This window comes from Silurus aristotelis (assembly GCF_946808225.1).
Source record: "Silurus aristotelis genome assembly, chromosome: 9".
In the NCBI taxonomy this organism is placed as follows: Eukaryota; Metazoa; Chordata; class Actinopteri; order Siluriformes; family Siluridae; genus Silurus; species Silurus aristotelis.
Window position 1 is genome coordinate 18,450,455 of NC_139582.1, and position 25,209 is coordinate 18,475,663.

General features: G+C 37.1%; 1 protein-coding gene across 4 annotated transcripts; it reads right to left on the minus strand.

Annotated features, from left to right (window-relative positions):
- Positions 1-5,674: 5,674 nt before the first annotated feature.
- On the minus strand, positions 5,675-23,688 carry rragd (ras-related GTP binding D). 4 transcript variants are annotated; one of them, XM_083550321.1, is made up of 7 exons: positions 23,254-23,688; positions 21,207-21,502; positions 20,423-20,622; positions 19,198-19,312; positions 15,688-15,830; positions 11,605-11,753; positions 5,675-8,066 (listed from the first exon to the last, which is right to left on the minus strand). In XM_083550321.1, the coding sequence occupies exons 1-7, from the start codon at positions 23,393-23,395 to the stop codon at positions 7,915-7,917; spliced, it is 1,197 nt and encodes a 398-aa protein (XP_083406447.1). In that variant the 5' UTR covers positions 23,396-23,688; the 3' UTR covers positions 5,675-7,914. The 4 variants fall into 4 exon arrangements, with proteins under 4 accessions (XP_083406447.1, XP_083406449.1, XP_083406446.1 ...); XM_083550323.1 differs by having other exon boundaries at positions 23,213-23,656; XM_083550320.1 differs by lacking the exon at positions 11,605-11,753 and having other exon boundaries at positions 23,254-23,661.
- Positions 23,689-25,209: the final 1,521 nt, after the last annotated feature.

Below are 25,209 nucleotides of genomic sequence, written 5' to 3' on the forward strand. Positions count from 1 at the left end.
ATCACACTTTAGTATCTTATTATACAGAATGGATTCATAATCCTTTCTATTCGTATATGTCTTCGCCAACATATCTATACTAAAGCAGGTGGTAGCTCTGTGGTTAAGGCTCCGGGTTATTTAGCGGAAAGTCTTTGGTTTAAGCCACCCTTGGGGCCCTTAAGCAAGGCTCTTAAACCTCTGTGGGGCGCTGTAACATGGCCAAACCTGCTTCCTACATTGCTTGAATATGATAAGAATTATCCATGTTCCTGTGGGATCAATAAAGTATTCTAAAAAAATTTGGATTGGGGGGATTGGGACACCAGTTCAATTCTGAAGCGCTTTTCGCAATGGACATCGTCTCAAAGCGGCTTTATAGAACGTAAGAACGTAAGGAAGAAAAAACTTCCTTAGATAGTATGAGTAAGAAGCCGGACAGACAGGCAGGCAGGCAGACAGACAGACAGACAGACAGACAGACAGACAGACAGAGACAGAGACAGATAGATAGATAGATAGATAGATAGATAGATAGATAGATAGATAGATAGATAGATAGATAGGTATATAGATAGATAGATAGATAGATAGATAGATAGATAGATAGATAGATAGATAGATAGATAGACAGACAGACAGACAAAGATAGATAGGTAGGTAGGTAGGTAGGTAGGTAGGTAGGTAGGTAGGTAGGTAGGTAGGTAGACAGACAGACAGACAGACAGACAGACAGACAGACAGATACAGTGGTGTGATTTCTTATTTTTTTGCATGTTTGTCACACTTTAATGTTTCAGATCATCAAACTACTTTAAATATTAGTAAAAGATACACAAGTGAACACAACATACAGGTTTTAAATGAAGGTTTTTATCATTGAGGGAAAACAAAATCCAAAACTACATGACCCTTCAGGCATGCAGGAACCGTGGCTTGGGCCAGTGACAGGTTGAAAATGTCAGTGAAGACCTGCGGCAGTTGTCCTGCACATGCTTTAAAAACACGTCCCGGTATGCCTTCTGGACCAGCTGCCTTGCATGCATCCACTCTGCTTAATGCTGAATAGACGTCGGATGTTGAGAGTAACAGTGGACTGTGAGCAGTAGAAGAGTCAGCGTTTATGGTAAAATGTCCTGATTGAAACAAACAAAAAAGTGATTGAGTGCATCCGGTAGGAAGGCAATGCTGTTTGGTGGAGATCGAGGTGTTGGTTTGTAGTCTATAATGGTCTGGATGCTTTTCCACATGCGACGGGGTCAGAGATGTGAAAGTGCTCTTCTACATGGAGTTTGTATGTGTGTTTGGCTCTTCTTATACCCCATTTCAGGTTGGTCCTGGCTCTGTTGCAGTCGTGTGTCCTGAAACTCTCAACCTTTTGATCAGTGGTGTGTATTTGGGTAGCATGAACAATCAGACTGATTGATCAGAGGTGATCAGACTGACCCAAATAGGGGAGGGGAATGTAGGCCTTAGGTATGTTTGTATGTACCTAATCCAATGTTTTGTCTACTTCAGCAGAGCAGGAGACATTATGGTGAAATTTAGGTAGAACAGATCTTAGGTTAGAGTGGGTGACAAATTAAATGTAAAAATTCGCTCACAGGAATTGATGTATATGATGTTCCACCTAAACTAAGTAGAAGAAAAAGAAGATGTAGACTCACATTTACATTGCAGCACAGAGGAATTCTTCTCCTTTCACATCCCAGCTTGTTGAAAAAAAAAGGTCAGAGCATGGGGTCAGCTATGATACAGCACCCCAGCAGCAAATAAGGTTAAGGGTCTTGCTTAAGGGCCCAACAGTGGTGGTTGGCAGTACTGCAGCTCCAACCTCCAACCTTCTGATCAGTCGCCCCAAGCCTCAAGTGTTCCTCTAAAACATGAACAGAATCAAAATAAAAAGGATGATTTAGTTTCCAAAAGTTTATTTAACATTCATGGAAGGAGTCTCCAGTTTCAGAGTATTTCCTGAACAGTTTTTTCTGCCATGGAAACCGCGTGGTGCCGTATAAGGCCAGTAAACAAGTTGATTAAAGTGAATGTTTCATGCCTGCGTTATACATATTCACATCTCAGCAGGATGCGAGCTCACATGCCAGATCTGCTGTTTACTTATCCAAAAAATTTCTGCCTGAAACTCATCATCAAAGGCATTTCTAGATTTTTTTTTTCTTCCTCCTCCAGCAGCAGAGTCAATTGTTGTGCCCCCTGCTGTACAATTATGAAATATTCAAGAAAAAAGTGAAAAATGAAACAATGTCTTTCCGAATCAGGACCCTCAGCCTACAGTTTGAAGTCGGCTCAGTAATAAATACGAGTTCTTGCAAGAGTCTTCTGTATCGTTGAAACTAAAAAATATATGTTTTCTGCGAGACCATGTGTCGATCGGCTTTGCTGTGTCTCAGTTGCATCTCGTTATTTTGTTTACAACAGGAAGAAAGTGAGGGAAGGTGCATTGGATATGTGGAACGAATCCACCTAATAGACACTATAATACATGTGACGTGTGTAGAATTAGTGTGATGTGTTTCTCATACAAAGTCTCATACACATGATACAGATTATGCAGATAAGTCTGATGGCCTGAGAGAAGATACTGTTCATGAATGGGTCAGACTTGACTGTGCAGACTTTTTTTTTCTCCAAAATTGGAGGATTGTGAGATCCATGGGAGGGGTTTGAGGGAGAGATCAGTCACGTCTCAGTGTCCTCAAAGTCAGGAAAAACGTGAATTTCCTATTGTGTTTCTTTGGAGAACTAATGAACGTATAACATTTTTTTTTGGATCAGCAACAAAAATAGCATAATGAACAAAACTACACTAATGCAAAATCTTTTCTACATTTCCATGCATTTCATTGGGTTATTGGTTATTGGGGAGTTGAGGTAAGGAGGACTGGGGTGCAGTCAGGGTTCCAATTAGTCCCAAAGGTGTTCAATAGGAATCAGTATAAAGCTCCATCGCAGGCCATTTAAGATCTTCTACTTCAACCTATGTGAACCAGATGTTCATGGAACAGGTTTGCTCTCCTAGTTCAAGTGAAGGATACATTTCTTCCAAAGTTCATCCAAAGACACCCGATGCAATTTTGTGCTTTTCTGACAATCAAGTGCCAAAGCTTCCTTGTTTTAAAAACACACTTTAAGCAAAAAGGGATTTTGATTATCCGAATACGTCGGAAATCAAATACTAAATTGTGAGGAACTCTCTGTGAAACATGAGTGCACTGGTTTTAGCATCAGATTTGTCTGTAGCTTACGCGAACTCCTGCGAGCGAGTAAATGGAGTTTAGGAGATTATAAAACCCAAACGCGAAATTGTCTTACATAACCTATTGCGGCTCCGCCACACACAATTTAGCATCAGTCCCAAGAGGTCTGATTACATCAGCAGCTTTGACCTCATCAGGGTCACTGGCTCCTGTGCTGAAGAAAAAGATTCGCTGGGGATTACACTTAGTGCTTTATACAGGCACACACACATATACACACACATTCAACCACACACACACACCCATCACTCAGTGCACTGAAACCTTGGAGTGTTTCCAATCATCCAGGTTAAGGGTTATTTTATTATGTATGGTTTGTCAGCTCAGCCGCTGGAGGTTAAAGGTCATTCTGTTTTGAGACTGCAGCTCAGTAAGTGTGTGTGTGTGTGTGTGTGTGTGTGGGGAGATTAGTTTTGTACAAAGAACATGGCAGAACACTGCTGCTGGCTGTTCAAGAAAAAAATTGAACAGAAACTACAAGTTGTTATTGGGGCTCATTTAATCAAACTATTGTTCCTTTTATCTCATTATTTCAAGTTGTATGTTGGTATTTTTTGCCTATAGATCTTGTTATTTCAAGAAATAACGCTGCTACTTCGAATGACTTCAAAAATACACGATTTCCTACAATGTTGCTATTTTGCATCGTCCTATTAATTCAGTGTTATAACCTTTGAACTTCTCATTTTTATTTAGTAGTATCTCGTTCTTTTGAATGAATCTCCTGTTATTTCAAGAGATGTGATTACTCTTGATATCCTCTAACTGTTTATGGATATTACACTGCTATTTTGGTTGATTCCATTCTTTCAGGATATGTTGCTCCTACTTTTGACGTAGTATCTCATTATCTCAAGATAACATGCTGCTATTTTTTATTATTTTATCTTGTGGTATTGTGTTGTTACTTTGACTTTTTTCTTGCTGTTTTATAACACGAATATCTTAATATAATGTTTTTTTTTTTAAATATGATCTTACTTTTAATTATGATTTCATTATTTCAAGATATTGTGGTACTATTTTGACTTACTATCTCATTATTTAAAAATAAAGTATTGCTTTTATGACCTTATATCTCAGTATTATAGAATTTTATTTACTATCTCTATTTTATATTTATGCAGCTACTGTTGTCATTTTAAATTCTTTTTCCTTCATACTTTTTAGAATTTTGTGTTGCCTTATTATATATTTTGTTATTTTGACTTACTATCTCATTATTTCAAGATATCGTGCTGCTACTTTGACTTACTATTTCATTATTTTAATACTTCGTGGTGCTACTTTGACTATCTCCTTATATCAACATAAAATGTTGCTCTTTTGACCTCATATCCCATTATTATAAAATTTGCCTTTTACCTACTATCTCATTATTTCAAGCTAATAAGTTGTATTTTTACCTTCATATCAAATTATAAAAAAAGTTGCTATACTGAAACAAAGTCTTGCTATTTTATGTTTTTTGAACCCATTTTTCATTATTTCAAAATATTTAGCTATTTTTTTATTTTAATATTTTAAAATATTTTGGTGTTACTTTGACTTACAATCTGAAGGCAGTATGTTGCCATTTTGTATGTTGCCATGTAGTTAATTTATTTCCAATCAAATTTTGTATTTATTATATTTTATGATTTTAACTGATTGACTTATTTTGACTATCTCATTATTTCAAAATAGAACATTGCTCGTTTGACCTCATATCTCATTATTTATACCTACTAGGTTACTATTTTGACTTCCCATGAAATTATTTTGTATTATTACCTCGACGCTTCTAAGGAAATGTTCTGAAAGACTTTGGAGATGTTCATGTAGCGGACTTTGTGTACAGGGGCATTGCCATGCTGGAACAAAGTTTGAGTCTCCTAGTTCAAGTGACTTGAAGATGTAATCCTATACAATTGTGTGCCTCCAAATTTGTTGTTTGAGGAAGAACCACATATGGCTGGATAAATCACGTGTTGCAATTCTTTTTCCATATAGTGTATTAATAAAGAGCAAACTATTATAGTCCAAAAACAAGATATTATCATAATGACAATATTAACTTAAAATAACAGCATAATGTATCTATCTTGAAGATTAATAATATCTAACTATCTTGAAAATAATATTAACAAGATAGCATTTTATCATATATTGTTAAAATGTATTCGTTTTATATTAAAAGATATATATAAAAAAATTCTTGTGGCTCAAGGCTTCGGTTAAAAAAATAAAAATAAAAAATAAATAAATAAATAAATAAACCGTATGTTTTGCCCTCCGGCGAAAGCTTGAGAATTTCTATGTGGAACCATATAGAAGAGTTTCTAAATCAAAATTTTCTAGCACTTCAAACAGGGAATTTCAGCTCTTGCATCCGCAATCCGCTATGATTCGCACTTACATTACATGACAAGATGGGACCATTTTATTAATAAAGATCTTCTTTATTAATAGTACAAATAAACTTTTTTTTTTTTTTTTTTATGATTTAGCGCTTAATAAACAGTGAGTATAAAGAGCTGAACACAGATTTGTTTTAAAAATACTTCGTTTCAAATTAGTTTCCAACAAAAAACTACTGTCAAACGACTTAAATTAAGGCTTTGTATGTGACTATGTAAATCACACATATGAACGTTGAATATAGTGTTACAACAACAACTGAAAATTAGATATCAGTACTAAAGCAGTTATATCAGCATTTAACTAAATGCAAGAATTTCACACAAACCTAAATAAATATACATTTACAAACTTTTTAACTTCTACTTCCTTGTAACTGAATTTTTACTGTAACATTTCTTGAATGATATTTTACAACTTTTTAATGGGAAAACAGAAAAAAAAGGATATATACATATACATATACAGTATATGTACAGTATCTTACAAAAGTGGGTACACCCTCACATTTCAGCAAACATAGTATTGTTCCTTGAGAACATATAAAATGATTACTGAAATGTGAGGGGTGTACAAAATGTATTTATTTTAGATACTGTACAAATACTGTATATGACAGATATGTACAGGAGTGAAGTTTATTTTTAAGAGCAAAAGTAGTAGAAAAGAAGAGATTATAAAAAAAAAACGATGTACTTTCAACATTCGACTTTTTCCAAACATTTCTTTTTAAGTATTTTCTTTTTCAATCTTCAAGCTACAATTTATTCAAAAACAAACCCTGATTTCTCCCAATTGTAGCAAATAAATATAGGCTTTGTTCAAAATGTGTTCATTTTGAAGCTACAAGACTCAAGTAACTAACACTTAGGACATTTCTGTCAACTCTACACTAGTTCCAAATACAACACATTGCCACATGTTCTCCTTAACATTTGATTAATTCTGTATGTCAGATTTGTTTAAATTTCTAGCTTTGTATAACACTGATATCATTAAACCAGTACAAAAGGATGTCACCAGACTGAAAGCAAACATTGAGTATTTTAAAGGTTTAATATGTCATTAATCAGCAGTGTTTGCTATCACTTCCTGCAATAGAATCGCTTTTGAGCTCATATCCAGGGCTAAGCCGATCTTGTTTTTTTTCCCCAGATGCTAAAATGGTGGAAAAAACTTCCAAATGCTGCTTTATATCAAGGATTCTTCATCTAATGTACTTTCAGATCATAAACCATCTGTCAAGACATATATTATTATTATTACTATTATGATGATAATGATTATTAGTATTGTTATTGCACTGGTATATTTCTATTCCTTGTTCCAGCAGCCTTAAAAATAATTTCTGGTTCGACAATTACATTTAACTGTGCCTGAGAAAACAGTGATATCAATAATATTGTGATTTAGCTACAAAAAGATGACCTGACAATTTTTATAATTACCGCTCAATTATCTCAACTGTTCTGTGTGACTGTTTAGATGCAAATTACTTTTCTGATCCAGGCTTCAGCTGAAGCTAGACGGTACACTGGTAGCTATAAGCGTTCGTTAATCTTTGATCACGTGCCAACAAATTGATTTTTGTAGGTAATTCTCCTGAAATCAGTTTGTATATGGCAATTCAGTTGGAGTAGTCTCTAAAGCCACATGGACAAAAGTTTGAAGACACCCGAGTATGGGATTTGTATTTGCTTTTTGAAGATTTCATTCCACATTTAGTTCCTGTCGGCTGTTATATTGTCCTCCGCTTTTATGGGAAGATGGTCCACTATATTTTGGATTTTACAAATTCATAAAATGGTGTTCAATGATGTCAGAGCGCTATAAGAGCCCATGCAAACTCCTTAGCTGGCTTTGTGCTTAGGAGTTCAAGTAAAAAGAAGATGTAAAGGTAGCACATCCAAAACATCCTATACAATCGTGTGCCTGCAATTTGACTGGAAGAATCAGGTGTTTCAACATTTTGTCCATTTAGCATATGTATATACACATACACACACACACACACACACACACACACACACACACACACACACACACACACACACACACACACAATTCTTATCTTTTCTCTTAACATTAACTTGCATTACCCTCATCAATCTACTACCACCACACACTGAAAAAACTAATATTAATAAAAAAATAATGACTGATATTAGAAAATCTGATAACACACCCAGAATTAAAATAGCTAGTGAATCTATTTTGTATGAATCCTCTGGCTTGGTTTTATTCCTAACATTGTGTTTAGTCAGTGCTGCTGAGTGTGGGTCCCGTTCGGGACGCTCTGCTTGCTCCACCTCCTCTGGCTCCAAAGTTTGCGCTTCCTCTGGCCTTTCAGCCGCAGGTCGAACACTTCCTCGATGGCCTTCTTGAAACAGTGAAAGTTGTAGTCGATGAGTCCTAAAAAAATGGAAGAATTAACGAAGGTCGGGTTAACAGTTGTGGGGAAACGAACAAACAAAATAAAACAAGAATAAAGCCGGAAATTTCTGAAGTTATGCTGGATTTTAAACTGAAGGCTTTTCTTTTTCATCTAAGGACTGCTAGATTGCTTTTTTTTCATTTAAAGCACTGCAGTTTTATTATAACTGGAAATTAGCTTTAAAGAAAAACATACCCTCCCCCCCACCACTACCACATCTGAACACTAAACACTACACAAAATACATCCTCCTTTTTGTAATAACATCTGAATCAGAGTGTGTTGTCACCAAAGATAACGCAAGTCCTGATTAAGTTTGCTGAATAATTAACACTTCGATTAGCTTCAGACAACAAACCATTTCAGTGGCAAATATTCTCACAGTCAAAAAATGACACAAAATATTCCATTTATTTGGAATAAAGGCTCAAACCTGTCCCAACATAACAATGTCTATGTGCACAAACTCAGCTAATTAAAGATATGCATTACATGAGTTAGAATGGAAGATCTCCTGCAATAAATCTCCAATCCTATTGAACACCTTTGGGATGAACGTGAATGCTGACTGCACCCCAGACCTCCTCACCTCAATTGCATCAGTACCTGATTTTACTAACACCCTTGTGGATGAATGAGCACAAATCTAGAAAAGCAAACTCCAAAATCTAGTGGAACATCCAAGAAGATTGGAGGTTATTATAACATCATCATAATGTTGCTACGATTATGAACGATCGAGTGACAAAGCTATTCATGGCAATTGTATTTCTAATCCGTTGTAGTAAAACCATAAAAATTAAGCGCAGTCCAACTCTGTTTCACCTCATATTGGGTTTTGTTTGGGTTCTTATAGAAAGTCCAACCAAACAAGATTTTCCTCAGATCGTTTCCTCACCATTTTTAAAAAGCCACTGCCACTAACGTTTCAGAGAACATGTTCCTTTTCCTTCTTTTTGGTTATACCAAATACTCTGACCAAATACTTGACAAAAAAACAAACAATTAAACAAATAAATAAAAATTAGGTAAAAAAAAAAAAAAAAAGTACTACTTTGTTTTTTTTGTTTTTTTATTTATTTTTATTATTAATTAATTATTAATATTTTCTGCGCACTAAAACTAACAAATAAAAAAAATTTTTTTTTGGACCATTTGGTATCAAGTTAAATTTTGCGAGTTTAAAATGCAATTTCTATTAATTATGGATTTATATGCTGTTTGGCGTATCTGCGGGTTTGATTAAAAAACGAAAGCCAACCTAGCCTTTTTTTTTTTACATTGCAGTGATAAATCACCATCTGCTGGTGTTTACACAAAATATGCAAAAAAAAAAAAAAAAAGCTGTCAGTCAAAAAAAAAAAAAAGAAACAAACATTAATGGTCATATTGGTTCCCGGTTCAACCGTACCATATTTCTCAGTTTTTTTTTTTATTAACCTATAATTTTATTCTAAACCCTCAGATGAATCGTCCCGAAACGGATTTAATAATTAAAAAAGATAAAAGTTGCAGGTTGATGCTAACAGTAGCACGGGTGAGTATAATGATAAGGTTTTGCGTGCTTATATACAACACTGTGACCACGACCCCTCAACAGCTCAGCGCTTTAGTTCTTGGCAAGATTCTGCCGCCGCAACTTAGACTTTGCCTCACGGAAACGCATTAGCTAAATAATAAAAAAAATAGTAGTGCAATAAACTTTTAACGATCGACGAAGGGACGCCAAAACGGCGTTCAAAAAATCCTTAAATCCTACAATTTTAAAGATGTTAAATCAGTGAAGGTAAATAGTTTTAGTGAGAAATATTCTCTGAATATTGCAAGATCTATGAGCTATAAAAAACACGGCACTAAAAAAACGGATAAGAGCACTAAAGTGCCGCTGCATCGCTCTCTTTAGATAGTAATAAAATGAAGGCTAACTCCCAATGGAGCACAGCCTTCACGGCAGGTCGTCGAATAGTATTAAAGGTAATGTGACGGGACACAGGAAAAAAGAATGCATTCTGTTCTATTCAAACACTCATAGTCAAGGCAACTTAACTGGTTATTAAGACGTTCCATTAATGATCAGAAGGTTAAGATTTAAAATCGAAACACTACTAAGCTGCCACTGCTGGGCCCTTAAACAAGGCCCTTAACCCTGCTCAGATAATTCGCTCCGGATAAAGGCATCTGGCAAATTCTGCAAATGTAAATGTTCTCCCACGTCTGTGTTTCGCCAGGTTAAATTTCTTTTAATTATCTAGATTATGAGGAAGAGATGCAATTAAATAGCTGTATGATCCATAAAAGAAATACTACTAACAATAAAATAAATAAAATCTGTATTCACCTACAACAATATGTCTAAAGGAATTGGAATTTAAATCGAGAATAACTGGTACAACTCTAAAATCTTTCGTTAGCACCTCGCTGGCATGGTGTTAATTGAAGGGATCGTAATAAAAAGCAAAAAAAAAAAAAAGTATACAGATCGCGCCCTGAGTTTTGAAGGTGCAGGCGAATCAGCGTGACCATGAAACTTCCTCGATTCCCCGTCTCTCCTGCAGTGCTGCCAGATCCCCACATGAATATTTCAGCAATCATTAACTCCACCAAAATCCTTCAGCGATATAATACTTTTATTCTCGAATCTCAGCGGAACCACGTTATGCTCTTAGGTTGCAGCAGATCTACCACGTTTTTGGCCCAGATTTATTTCCACAAACAGCACAGAAGTCGTGGCTGTAACTCCAAACTACGGTCCCACAGGATAAGTTCGGAAGTATGCCACTTTCCAAACTATTTCAAACAATATTTACTGTACGCAACAAAAAAAAACTATGCTTTATATTCAAGGGCAGTGCATTATACTTCAGATATGTTGATTACCCAGGATGCACGGCGTGCCAAACACCCGACCGTGCATACTGATGCAATGCTGAGAACTTTTTCCACATTAATACCAGGGGGTGCTTATTGTATTTTCAGCTTACAAATGACACAAAAATAGAAATTCCTTAAGAAACTTTACACTATATAGACAAAAGTATTGGGACACCTGAATTTTACAGCCATATGGGTTTTTTTTCCAAAACTTTTACCTCAGAGTTGAAGGCACATAATTGTATAGGATGTCTTTAAATTTGCTAGCATAAAATTTTCCCTTCACTTCTGTTCCTGTTCCAGCATGACGATACCCCTGTGCACAAGAAGATATAGTGATGATATGGTGTACATGGATTGGAGTGGAAGATCTTGAGTGGCTAGAGCTCTGACCTCAAACCTATTAAACACATTTAGGATGAATTGCAACACTGACTGCACCCCAAGGGCTCCACAAACACACTTCAAAATCTAGTGGAACACCTTCCCAGAAGAGTGGAGGGAATTATAACTGGGACTAGGGACTAAATGTGGAGTGGGGTGTACAAAAAACACATTCCAATCTTCCAGTCAGGTGTCCACAAACTTTTGTTTATACAGTCTAAATCAGTAGCAATAATTATTATCAGAAGATTTTGTGCTCACCTTTCCTCTCGAAATTCTCTTCCCTGAGAAAACAGACGAGCGCCAGGAATTTGGTGACCTCTTTAAGATACATGACCGTGGTGTTGTTGAGGTGGATGATGGCCATGGATTCCTTATCATACGGAGAAACGGCTACATCCTCACTCAGACTGACATGGACAAAGAGGAAAAAAAATGAAAAGGTTTTTTTTTTTTTTTTTAATGGCTGGAATCACAATTGTGAAATCACTCGAATTATATAATTCAACATCACTAAAGGCACATTGTACAACAGATCCCGTCACTTAGCAACATTAATTCTGGAATTCTCTACACAATATAGAAAAGCGCAGGTGAATAATAAATATAAAATATATTATAATTAATTTTTTCCCCTTTCTGAGTGTGATGAGCAAAATGTGGCAAATGGAAAGAATGTTCTTGAATGTTCTAATATTAAACGTTCAATGTTCAAACATTCTAATATCTTCTAGCCAAACACTTGTGTTTAGTGATTAATTTAAAGCTAATGGTGCTATTTTCTTGTACTGAAATGTCAAGATTGAATGTCTACAAGTATGTCGTTTGAAATATGACACAGAAAAAAAAAAAGACACCTCTCTACATTTACAAGAGCACTTTTAGGGTGAAAAGAAAGAAATACTGAAGGCAAACACAAACCGACACTCATATACAGTACACAGGTGATTATTTAAATATATTCCCAAGAGCACAGTGGCCTCCGTTATGCTCAAATTGAGGGTGTGGTACAATCAGAACGTTTCTAAGAGCTGGTTGATGGTACAATGTTCCAGAAGGACAACCATCACTGCAGCCCCTATAACTGAGGGCGATGCGATTTGCATCTCAGGGCATAGTCAACGATACGATATATTACGATACATATAAAGCAGCTACCAATGTGATACGATTCCCCCGTTACAGTGCGATCCAATTTAGATTCGATTCAACACAATGTGATGTAATGGAAAAAATATGATACAATGCAATTTAATATGGTACAGAATGGTCGCTTTCAGTTCTTTGGGTCAGACAGCCAGCAAATCATATAATAAAAAAAAAAAATGCCTTCTTACTTCTAATACAAACAGGTCTTTGTAGTGCCCAAAAAAAAAAAAAAAAAAAAAAAAAAAAGATCCAGGAAGTTACAGCTCTACCTCTGCCAGGTTAATCTGTATTCTATGTGACTCTTAGGACACGCCTCGGTCTCGGAAGTGTTGCGATACGTCATATTCACGCAGAAGCAGCGGTGCTGAGGGAACGCGCTCGAGAAACGGTTTAGTGAGGTCAAACATATGTGGACACCTGACCAACATCCATAAATGTGCCTCCAACTTTGTAGTAACAGTTTGTGGAAGAACCACATGTGGTTGGAAAAGTCAGAGGTCTCAATACTTTTTTTTCATATAGTGTTTAAAGCAAAACAAGCCGAAATTATTCACTATAACTGATATTCAATAAGCAAAGAAAACATACAAAGAGTCCACGTGATCTATGCACCAGTTGGTGAATTTCAATGAGTTGTGCTTGTCAGAGTATGAGGAAAGAGGCTTGAGTAAACATATCAGTCCTTCTTCATCTTCTGAGATCCACCTCCACACCGAATACAAAGCGATAACTGGTTCTCGCCAGTATTAAACTCGTTGATGTGTTCAGCTCGATTTGACAAATGACAAAACAAATAAAAAAAACAATGCCATGGCTGGAACCCTATAATAAACATCGTTTGTTTGCTTTTTATGCAATTTTAATATGCTCATTAAACTCTTTCCAAAAAATTGAATGTGACTTCTCAATCCAAAGAGTCAAACCCAATTCCTGATCATTCTCAAGATTCTATTAAAATGACTGGTAGATGTGGGATACACAAGTTTGGTCCTATTGTCATCCAATTTGGCTTTAAATCTATAAAAGACGTTTATATATATGTAGACAGATAAACTTTGTTTTTTGGTAAAAAATAGTGCCACCATGTAATATGTTATTCATCCAAGGTTGTATTGAACTAATTTTAAGACCTGGTTAGAGGAGAAGATTATTATTATTACCTGATATGTAAAACTATAGACTTTAGATGTCTATGATTTAACTTTCTTTTTCAGACAACTGTATAAACATTGGTTAAGTGGCTTTATGTCATTAAGCATTTTATTTCAGGATCATGTTAAAGTGTGTCTGTAATTTATACGAATAGGAAGCACTGCTGGGTCTTTACACTTCGCTTTAGTTGTACAGCTTGTTGAAAAGTGAGCAGAACAGCAGGACTTAGATGATGTTCTGTATGGTCTCTTAAGCATAGGCCTAGACTCATCTGTTCTGCAGGTCAGCGTGGGCAGACAGCTGGCATGCCCCAAGTCTCGCCTGAAAGCCCACACCTTCCTGCGCGTCAGCGTCCAGATTGCACAGGGTCAACGGTGCCCGAGGTGATCCACTTCGCCCTTTTGTTTACAGATACTTTTCAAACACACTGCCAGTGGGGATTAAATTGAAATGAGGCCAGAGAAGAGAAATGGTCACTGCATACCAAATACTCCATTCACGTCGACTTCCACATTCATTATCCCCCAAAGAAGAATAAAATTAGCCTGGTGTTTATTTTTTTCATTAAAAACTGTATTTTAGTAGGGAAGAATATATTTTGTGTAAATGAGAGAATTGAGTTATTTTACAAGCCATTTTTTTGCCGATTTTAACTCAAGGTTTTTCATGCGACATCCAATATTTACTATGGTTTATTAGCATGCGTATATGTACTTTCTATTTTTTTTAGGGTTTTTGCATTTGTAAAAACTTGCCACATCAGCAGTCTAAAGTCTGCTGATTACATCAAATATAGATCGTTATATCATGGTCGATCAAAATACTGGATTAGGATTGGCTGGACGATCACACAGTGTTGAACATACAGGTGGGCTGTGGTCAGTTTAATCAGCGTTTCTAATGAATGTGCTGCTTATAAACAGTTGTTACCATAGTGACACACAATTCAAGTTCCATACAGAGTGATATATACAGTATATTTATTAAACATTTTCCTAATGACCTCATTGAGCTACTGTAAATGGAGGATTTTTGTGTGGGGTTTGATTTATATGGTGAATAAAATGAACAAAATTAACATGATGAACTGAAAAGAAAAAAATGTTTCCATTGAGAAATATGTTAAATAACATCACCAGGAGTTAACACCAACAGCATTCATTATTAGTTGACAAGACACACACACACACACACACACACACACACACACACACACACACACACACACACACACACACACACACTAATTCTCTCTTCATAACTATTTATTAACTCAATGCCATTTTTGACGGCACTAATTTATCTCTATGCTTTGATCTGATAGTTAATTTTATACATTTAGTTTCACTGCAAATTTCAGAGAATGCGTTAAATTATCCATAAGATGTGTATAAAAAATACAAATAAAAAACATTGCAAGAGTTTTTACCTCTCATGGTATAAAAGTAAAAGTAAAGATTTTTAATAGAAACTTATAATACATTGGACTGTTTAACTATTTGTATTAAACTATCTGGCATGTTGTTGAGGAAAATTTCTGTTATCTCTTTTTTTTTGTAGAAATAAAGTTAAAATAAAGCAGTTCACGTCATGAGAAAACTACAAAATGCAACAACTGACTGTTAAAAAGCATTGACACCTAAGACCATGTCCAGACTGATACGTTTTCATTTGAAAACGCGTATTTTTCTCTTGGTTTTGGCCTCCCGTCCACAATAAGGCGATATTTTTTAAAGAGCCGGAGACGTAACTAAACGGCAGGCGGAAATGACGCAGGTCCAAGAGGCTTGCGTTTTTGACGTAAACATTTTCAGACGTTTTTAGTGTGGATGAGCAACTTTTTTTTTAAAACGATTAAAAATGAAAGTGTGGATGCAGAAAACACTGTTTTGAAATAGATCTGGTTTAGTGTACACATATGAGCCTAAGACTCATTCATTTCTGCATCGCAACAGATTGAACTTATTAAAGCTTCGACTGAAGAATTGCTAGAAGAGTTCAAAAGCTCTCAATTCGATGAGTTCGCATATTAAATCCACTTACCCGTAGATGCAGGAAATATCAATGACGACATCGATCATGTCGCAGCACAGCTCGTACGTCTGCATGTCCACTGGACTGCTGTCTGTGGCAATGTAGATCTTGCTGACCACGTCGAACAGAAACGCCTTTTCAATCCCTGAATTCTGCAACGAAAGCCAACGAGAATTTATCTTTCACCTCAAAGCTTTTCCTTTAACAATGCACCTTTTCCATTTGTTTCAAATTTCAAAACTTCTGCTGGCTAACAATTTCCTGGCTTTCTTTTATCAGAATGAAGCGTTATTTAGGAGATTTAACGAAACTCATAAATAAAAAAAAAATTCAATTCACTAAATATTGAAATCAACAAAAGTTATGACTAAACATTTTGTTTGTAAAAAAATCTTATAAACAGTTGGTCTTATAATTAAAAAGAAGAAAGTACTTTGTTATATTTCGCCAAACAGTTTGAATAAATACACAAAGGGCCTCATGTAGGTAATGAAAATGATCAAATATAATGAGGCCTAAAGCAGAAATAGAGCTCCAAAGTTGGCTAAAATGCCCAACTTCCGCTACACTATTCTCAGACACCATGGTGTTATTTGAAAGCTCTTTTTCAGTAATATAATGTGGTCATGGAAGTGTTTTAATGCATTATGATTTATAATCATTGCAATCCAACATTCTCATGCTTTCGGACACTTCACAAGTACAAACAGGATCCTGGGGCAAAACAGTGTAATTGCATTATATGCATTAATAATATAACACTAATGCACATGTAATCAAGACAAGGTGAATATTTTGGATTGGGAAAAGACCAACATTTTCCAGCAAGGCAATGCACCTGTGCACAAATCAAACCCTATTAAGACAAAGTTTTCTAAGATCATGTGAAAACAAGTGTCTTATACAGAATCCTACAAGAAGCCTTGAAGTGAGTCCTGAATTGAGCACTAAGGAAGTAATAGCTCAGTGGTTAAGATGTTGGACTTCTGTTAAGGTGGTCACAAGTCATATTTCCCATGACTTCTCACCCATGATTGGAGCCTTCATTCTTCAATAGACTGAATAAGCACATTATAGTGTTATTTATGTCTGTACAGTGTCTCGAACAGCTGAAACCAAATTCCTTGTGTGCGTCAACACACTTGGCCAATAAACCTGATTCTGAACATAAGTCCAGTGTAAAGTCCTTCCAAAAGATTAATGTTGAATGTTTTGAAAGGAGATTTTTATCAAGCAGACTTGAATTTAAGTGTCAGGTGTTGTTAACTTTTTGGCCATATGTTAGCAACAACTTATTTCCCAATGGTAGGCTTTGATCAATCAATTCAATTCAATTCATTGTTATTTGTATAGCGCTTTTAACAATGAACATTGTCTCAAAGCAGCTTTACATAGATAATGTGGCGATAAAAAAATGTATATGTTCTTTATAAGTGTAAGTTTGTCCCTGATTAGCGAGCCGGTGGCGACTGTGGCAAGGAAAATCTCCCCGAGATGACATAAGGAAGAAACCTTAAGAGGAACCAGACTCAAGAGGGAAACCCATCCTCATCTGGGTTGCACCGAATGTCCATTATTTACAGATAAACGATGTTGCGAGGTACAGTGATGGTGATCAGAAGCAAACTGTAGTCCTGAGTCAGTGTAGCAAACTGCTGGCATTAACTACCATCCAAATCCATCCTCAAAGCACCCGTTCTTACTCTGGAATTTCATGGAACCACCCAAGGCATACTTACTAGATCACAGTCTGAAGGGTAGTGTACAGATAATAAAGATGGCTTTCCTATAGATCGATTACATTTGGTTTCTGTTTGTCTAATACTGGGTACCAATACAGTCTGCATTGAGGACCAAAATACTTAGAAAAGTACTCCAACATTCCATGGAGTGCCAAATAAATGGTACACTTTTCAGTATTTTGTTCCTACTGGGGTAAAGGATACACCCCAAAGGGCATAACAATGTATCCATGATTGTACCACCAATGCAGCAAGGAACACTACAGAGCTTTGTGCAATAAAATAAGTCTTATTGCTTTTTGTCTAGTGCTTTTCCCTGCACTTCCAGCCTGGCTTGGGTGGGTGGGCTGGCTGGTGCGTGAATAGATGGTGCCATTTAGTTGATGCCATTTACCAGGAGCCAACCATATGTGTACAATCTGTGTGCAAGTCTCATGTTTATCTCAAACATCGCCATCTGTCATCTGAAAATCTCAGGAAATGTGAATAAATAAAGATGCTCACGGATTCATATTTTTCCAGGTGGGCTTTATTAATAGGTTGAGAGTTTCATCTCATGGTATTTGTTTTTCAAACTCTATATTAGTTCAGAAGAGTCAGAGTTTTCAACAGGAACCGATTGGCTTTTTTCCTTTTCTTAATCACCACGCCAGACCCCAAAAAATATCTCAGAGAGCACAATTTGTTTTTTTCCACTACCATAATGAAATATTCATATTGAAAAACACTGAGCTTTGCTGAGGCGCACAGAAGAGCCAGAAGAACTGTTACTATTTGAGCATTATGCAACGTTTTTATGCAATCTTTTATATAAATTACACTTGAAGGTTTTTTCGTTTATGTTATGTATCCTTTCATTTTTGTTTGGCCAATACAAGATATCAATTACGATATTTAAGTTTGAAATGTAACTTTAACTCAAGGATTCTTTTAGATTATAATAAATTTTTCTGTGTACAATGAAAGAACATAAGCACTCATACAATTTAATACAAAATTGATTAAAAATGCACTATTTGGACCAGGGGTTGTGGACATCGGAGATGCTTTCTGAACATCCCATCCCACATTTAGTCCCCATTTGCTGTTATAATAACATCCATTTTTTCTGGGAAATTGTCCCACTAAAGTGGGGTATTTGTGCTCATTCAGCCACAAGGGTGTTTAGTAAAGTCAGGGACTGTTGAAGAGTGAGAAGGCCTGCTGTGCTCTCTGCATTCTGATTCATCCCAGAGGAGTTCAATAGGGTTGAAATCAAAGCTCTATAGAAAGTCACTGAAACCATGTAAAGCATATCCTTATAGAGATGGGTTTGTGTACCGGAGCATCGTCATGCTGGAAGAGGTTTGGGTCACGTAGCTCACATGAGGAGAAGCTGTAATGCTACAGAATCCAAAGCCTTCTATTCAATTGCATGCATTCAAATTTATGGTAACTGTTTGAAGAAGATCTACATATGGCTAATCATGTGTTCAAATACTTTTGTATGCACGATATCTAAGATAAAAAAAAAAAAGTTTTTTAATGATCTATTTGTTGGATTGCTCGAAATTTATTTTATTATTAATTACCAAATATCCACAGTAATTTGTGTAAAAAAAACAAAGATATAGAGACATGATTTTTTTCACCTTCTTTGAGTTCGTTGCTGAATTTTTGCTGCCATCAGCTGGCTGGTATAAAACATTTGATTCGCACACATTCAGCACATGCATACTCAATCATGACTATTCTCTACAGGTGGGATAAAGAGTCGGTGTGGGTTTTCAGGACTCACAGATATGAAAATGTTGAGGAGATTTTCCAGAGTTGGGAGCTGTGGAATGAGCTTCTGTACCACTTTGCTGAACGCCTCGAAGATGGAGTGATCGTAGATGCTGGTCAGGTAGAAGCTGAAACGAGAGTGAGAGTAAACAGGTTTTTTTTTGCAGTGCCAACCATATGATTTGAATTTATCTGAATTGTAGTTTGTTTATTATGGCCTGCAAAGCAATTGTAGTATTGGGACAACTCACGTTTCCAGTTACCTACTGTAACCACAAAGTTGGTGGCACACAATTGTATAGGGTCTCTATGGATTTCGTAGTATTACATTTTCACTTCACTTGAACTACGACAGTGATTCTTAAACGTTTTCCTGCCATTCCCCACTTTAGAGAGGTACCCTAACAAATGTACTTGCATTAATGACCTCATTTGACCTCATTTGGTTGTGGTTGCTTGAAGTGTAAGAACTTAATTTTTCTATAGAGGAAATTAAAAATGAAGATTAAGACCCTAAGTTAACATGTCAAAACTGTCTCCAAAGTGGAGATTCCTAAACTCCTCCACCTTCTCCACTTCTTCTCCCTGCAACCGCACCTCTCCACTGCCCTCCCTCTCATTCACACACATGCACTCTGTTTTCATTCCCCTTCTCTCCAGCGCTTACCTCCACCTCTCCAGGCTCTTCTCAACCTGCTCCCTACTTTTACAACAAATCACAATATCATCCACAAACATCATAGTCCACAGAGACTCCTGTCTGACCTCGTCCGTCAACCTGTCCATCACCACTGCAAACAAGAAAGGGCTTAGAGCCGATCCTTGATGTAGACCAACCTCCACCTTGAACCAGTCTGTCGTTCCTACTGCACACTTCACTGCTGTCACACTGTCCTCATACATGTCCTGCACCACCCTCACATACTTCTCTGATACACCTGACTTCCTCATACAATACCACATCTCCTCTTTCGGCACCCTGTCGTACTCTTTCTCTAAATCCACAAATACACAATGCAACTCCTTCTGACCTTGTCTATACTCCTCCATCAACATTCTCAAATCAAATTCTCTTGATTATACGTATGATTTGATTTGAGTACACTTATCTGGAACCGAGGTTCCACCGTACATACTGTCAGTATCAGTCTGATAGAAGTTGCCCTTTACCTTATGGTGCATTTTTTAATACAAAACACAAATATACACACAAAAAAACCACCATACACGAGCCCAACCTTAAGTGTATCCTCTCTAACCCGGCGTCTGCCAGGTCATCGTTGGCACGTTTGAGGATATCTCTTTGTTTCTCGATCTTGTGATCATCGGACAGGCCGTCCACTTTATGGATAAACACTTCGAAGTTGATATCCGGGTTGACTTTGTAGGCTCGGGTCACAGTGAGGTGGAGTCTGCTCAATGCTTCCACGTAGTCATCCTAAACAAAAAAGTGTCCATAAAAATTTTTTTAAATCGTGACAAATTCACACTGAAGATTTGACGAGTTCTGTGAGATGTTTATGGAACACCTATGGAAGGAGTCTCCAGTGTTGGTAGTTTGGGATAAAGGTCAAAGTATAACTTCAAATGACAAATGAGAAAGAAGCCACCGACAAAAAGTCGTGTTCTGTCTGAAAACCCTCTTCTTGGTCGTGTTTCTATTTAACTAATAAAAATGAATAAAATCGACTCATTTCATCTTTAACCATTTTCCTCATAGATACACTATATGAATGAAAGTTCTAAGTTATAAGGTCTGTGAAGATGTTCCACTAGATTTTGGAGTGTGCTTGTTGACATTTGTAGATATTCGTTCAGCCACAAGGGCAGCTGATGTTGTAAGTGAGGTGAGGAGGTTTTAGGTTCTGTTCCAATTCATACCAAAGGGTTGAGGTCATAACTGTTTAGCAGGCCACTCACATCTAAAGCATATCTTTATAGAGCTATCTTTAAGCACAGGAACATTGTCATGCTGGAACAGGTTTGGGTCAATTACTTCAAATGATTTTTTCAATAAAGCACCTGAGAATCAATGACGAAAATGAGTGCCCCTGTGCCCCGGAATATCATCTCGTAATCGAAGGTGGGGTCGAAGAAATCGATCTGCCCAGGAAAGTCCCAGATCTGGAAGCTGACGAACGAGCTGTTGGAAACGTCCTCTCTGCAGATCTTATTGGTGCTCTCTAGGAACAGAGTCTCGTTGGGGGACATCTTGTGGAAGACCACTTTTTGGATGGAAGACTTGCCGCTGCGCCGTAAACCCATCAGCAGGATCCGAGGCTTCACCTCGCTGCAGAAAGGATCTTGGAAGCCCAATACTACACACAAAAAAAGGTTAAAAATCTTCCTGACACGAGAAAACCAGGAAATTAAAGCTCAAGTGAATTAAAGATCACAACATGTATGGAATAACACATATATATATATATATATATATATATCCTGTACTTTTTTTTTATTTAAAACTTTGTTGTTTCAAAATGTCCGATACACACAGCCAGCACAAACACACTCTCTCCCGATCACATGTTCAGCCCTGGGATGTCCAGCAGCTCTTGGCTGAGGAATGTGGAGAGCTTTTCACAGACACTTCCAGGACCAAAATACTGCCCTTGCAATTCATGGTATGTTTGTCAGTGGAACACTTCTGGGAAAAGGGAGTAAACATACTGTACACCGGAGGTAGAAGAAGTAGAAACACAGTATAGCGTGTGTGTACTTTTACACCATTACATGAATACAGAACAATCCAGTTCGTCTTAATGCTGTCGTGATAAAAACAGCGGCGCAATAAAGGTTATGGGTTTCAGTGTGACATCCACAAACACATAGCGAAACCTTCTGTGACATTTTTGGACCAATTACCACTTCTTCAAAAAAAACAAAAAACAAAAAAAAAACCACAATCACTGATCATTGGTGTTTCCTAGCAACCAATCTTTAGCAATTGTTGGTTCCTAGTAACCAAATCACTAATTATTGTTGTTTCTTAGCAACAAATCGCACGTTATTGTTGTTTCCTAGCAACCAATCACTGACTATAGTTGTTTCCTAGAAACTAGTGAGTGATTATTGATTTTCCAAGCAAACAATCACTGATTATAGCTTTATCCTAGTAACTAATCACTAGTGAGTTGTTTCTAACAACAAATCAATAGCCAATGTTGTTTCCTAACAACCAATCACTGATTGTAGTTATTTCCTAACAACCAATGACAAGTTGTTGGGGTTTCCTAGCAACCAATTAATTTTCAATGTTGTTTCCTAACAACCAATCACTGATTATAGTTATTTCCTAACAACCAATGACAAGTTGTTGGGGTTTCCTAGCAACCAATTAATGATCAATGTTGTTTCCTAACAATCAATCACTGATTATAGTTATTTCCTAACAACCAATGACAAGTTGTTGGGGTTTCCTAGCAACCAATTAATGATCAATGTTGTTTCCTAACTATCAATCACTGATTATAGTTATTTCCTAACAACCAATGACAAGTTGTTGGGGTTTCCTAGCAACCAATTAATGATCAATGTTGTTTCCTAACTATCAATCACTGATTATAGTTATTTCCTAACAACCAATGAAAAGTTGTTGGGGTTTCCTAGCAACCAATTAATGATTAATGTTGTTTCCTAACAACCAATCACTGATTACAAACATTGTTTACAAACATCCTAACCTTCTAACCTAGAATCAATAACACAAATGTAATGACTTGATGACGTCATCTGGAGACATCTCGAGACCAGCTCGATGCTTTCCAGTGCAGCACGTGACACAGATTTCACGCTTTTCCCAGCACGCGACCCTCTACAACCGCGATTAAAATCAATCAGGGAAATGCAATGTACATCTCAGACCTGGTGGCACCTCCTGGTGTGGTTCCTCAGCACGTTACTGAAAGTGAGTGGGTGAAAAGTTCAGGCATGTAAGTTATGCATGAATGATTCTGACTTGGGAAACTTCATGTTGTTTGCATGCATCAAGGTTGTCCTTGAGGAAACACTATAACCTTGCAACAGACCTTTCCAGAGACCATTAGAAGTGTAAAAGCAGGGGGCTGACCTCCTTCATCGCAGCCACACACTCCATCCTCCACAAACGCCCCTAAATCATCATCATCATCATCTTCATCATCATAATATCCAAACGACATGGCTTCATCGGGCTCCTCCGCTGTGCTGTACGACTTCCCCTGGCTTGTCATCCTTTTCCCCCCTGAAGTTTAGTGCAATTTCGCGTGAAAAGTCTCCAAGCAGCCCGACTGTCACCTGATCAGCGAGAGCCATGGTGACCTTTCACCTCCCTCCCTCCTTCTTGCTCTTCTGCCCTCCTGCATTCAGGATCCATTTTACACAACAAACCCGCTATAAATAATTTTAAAACTTCCCTGCAGCACCGACACGAAGAGCTTATTCCCTGATCAGCCTGAGTTTCCTCTGTAAACAAGCTGCCAGGGTTGAAAACTCTCCGGAAACATGCACCCCACCCATTTCCCTCATTCTGGAATGCAGGGAATCATGGGAAACGTAGTTCTGGCCATCTCGCTTGCACATGGACGCACGAGATAAAAAAAATTAAATCAAACACTGCGTTAATTCATTTTTTCATCATTTATAAGTGTGTGTGACCAAATTATAAATAAAAAAATTATATTTGGGACTTCATTTAAAAGAGAACAAAATGGACAAGTTTCTGTCAGATGCTCCCAATCAGCCCAGAAGGTTCTCCTGGGTGTTCCTCAAGTTTTGCAGGTGTACAGACCTGGTCCACTGTTCCATCTCCTCAGTGGAACTTGTTCTAGTGAATTGTTCCTCTTATATCTTGACATAGACTTTTCCTGCGAGGTTAAGGAGTCTTATAAATCAACCACAGTCTCAGCTTGCAGTTCCTAAAATATCTATAGAATATCTATAGAACTCGTAGGAGGCTAAAGAAGATGCCCTCTCAAAGACCTGCAACACCTTACATTACTATTTGGTGCATATGCAGTCCAAGGCTTTCTTCTTGAGGCAGGAAATAGTGAGCCCCTCAAGCTTGGACTGGTATCTCTAGGATACTACACACCATCTGACTGGTAAGACATCAAGAAATCTTCAACTATAAGAACACGCATACTACAGACCAAATAGTTACAAGTTCACACACAGCCCAGTTTATAGAAACCGTATCTATTCCTCGTGTAGTAAAACTAAGAATTACATACACAAGATCCAGAAATAATCTTATTGCAGTTAAAACTGAAAAATGCCAGATAAACAAACACAACAAAGTTCTAAAGTTCGGTCTTTTAAACATTAGATCACTTGCACCCAAAGCACTGATTGTAAATGAGATGATCATAGAGAATAATCTCGATGCACTCTGTCTCACTGAGACCTGGATTAAACCAGGTGATTATATGGGTCTAAACGAGTCGACACCGTCAGGATATGTTTATAAGCATGAGCCCCGTCAGACTGGTCGTGGGGGGGGGTGTAGGAACCATTTATAGTGCTTCTCTTAATGTTAGTCAGAGATTAGGATTCAGCTTTAAATCATTTGAAGTGCTCGTTCTTAAAATTGCACTTTCAGAGATGCATAGAAAACTCGCTCTGGTCACCGTGTACAGACCCCCAGGACCCTACGCTGATTTTCTTCATGAGTTTGCTTGTTTTCTCTCAGACCTCCTGATCAGCTTTGATAAAGTGCTGCTTGTAGGAGATTTTAATATTCATGTAGATGATGAAAACGATGCCCTAGGATTATCATTTGTCGATTTACTAAACTCTTTTGGAGTTAAACAAAACGTCACCAGACCAACCCACCGTTTTAACCACACACTAGACTTAATAATATCCCACGGAGCAGACGTCACTGATATAAATATTTTACCTCAGAATGATGACATCACAGACCATTATCTCCTACTGTACACACTACCGGTAGAGCAGATTAACCGTGTTTCACCACGGTATCGACTTGGTAGGACTATTATTCCAACCACTAAGGACAGATTCATAAATAACCTGCCTGATTTAT

What these genes read in the sequence shown, in the direction of transcription:
- rragd (XM_083550320.1), bottom strand. Translation starts at nt 23,395, where the DNA reads ATGACAAGCCAGGGGAAGTCGTACAGCACAGCGGAGGAGCCCGATGAA. An exon ending in GTGTGGCTGCGATGAAGGAG is followed by an intron (nt 21,503 to 23,253) that starts GTCAGCCCCCTG and finishes TTTTGTGTGTAG; the next exon opens with TATTGGGCTTCCAAGATCCT. An exon ending in GATATTTCCTGCATCTACGG is followed by an intron (nt 8,067 to 15,687) that starts GTAAGTGGATTT and finishes CCATTTTTTTAG; the next exon opens with GACTCATCGACTACAACTTT.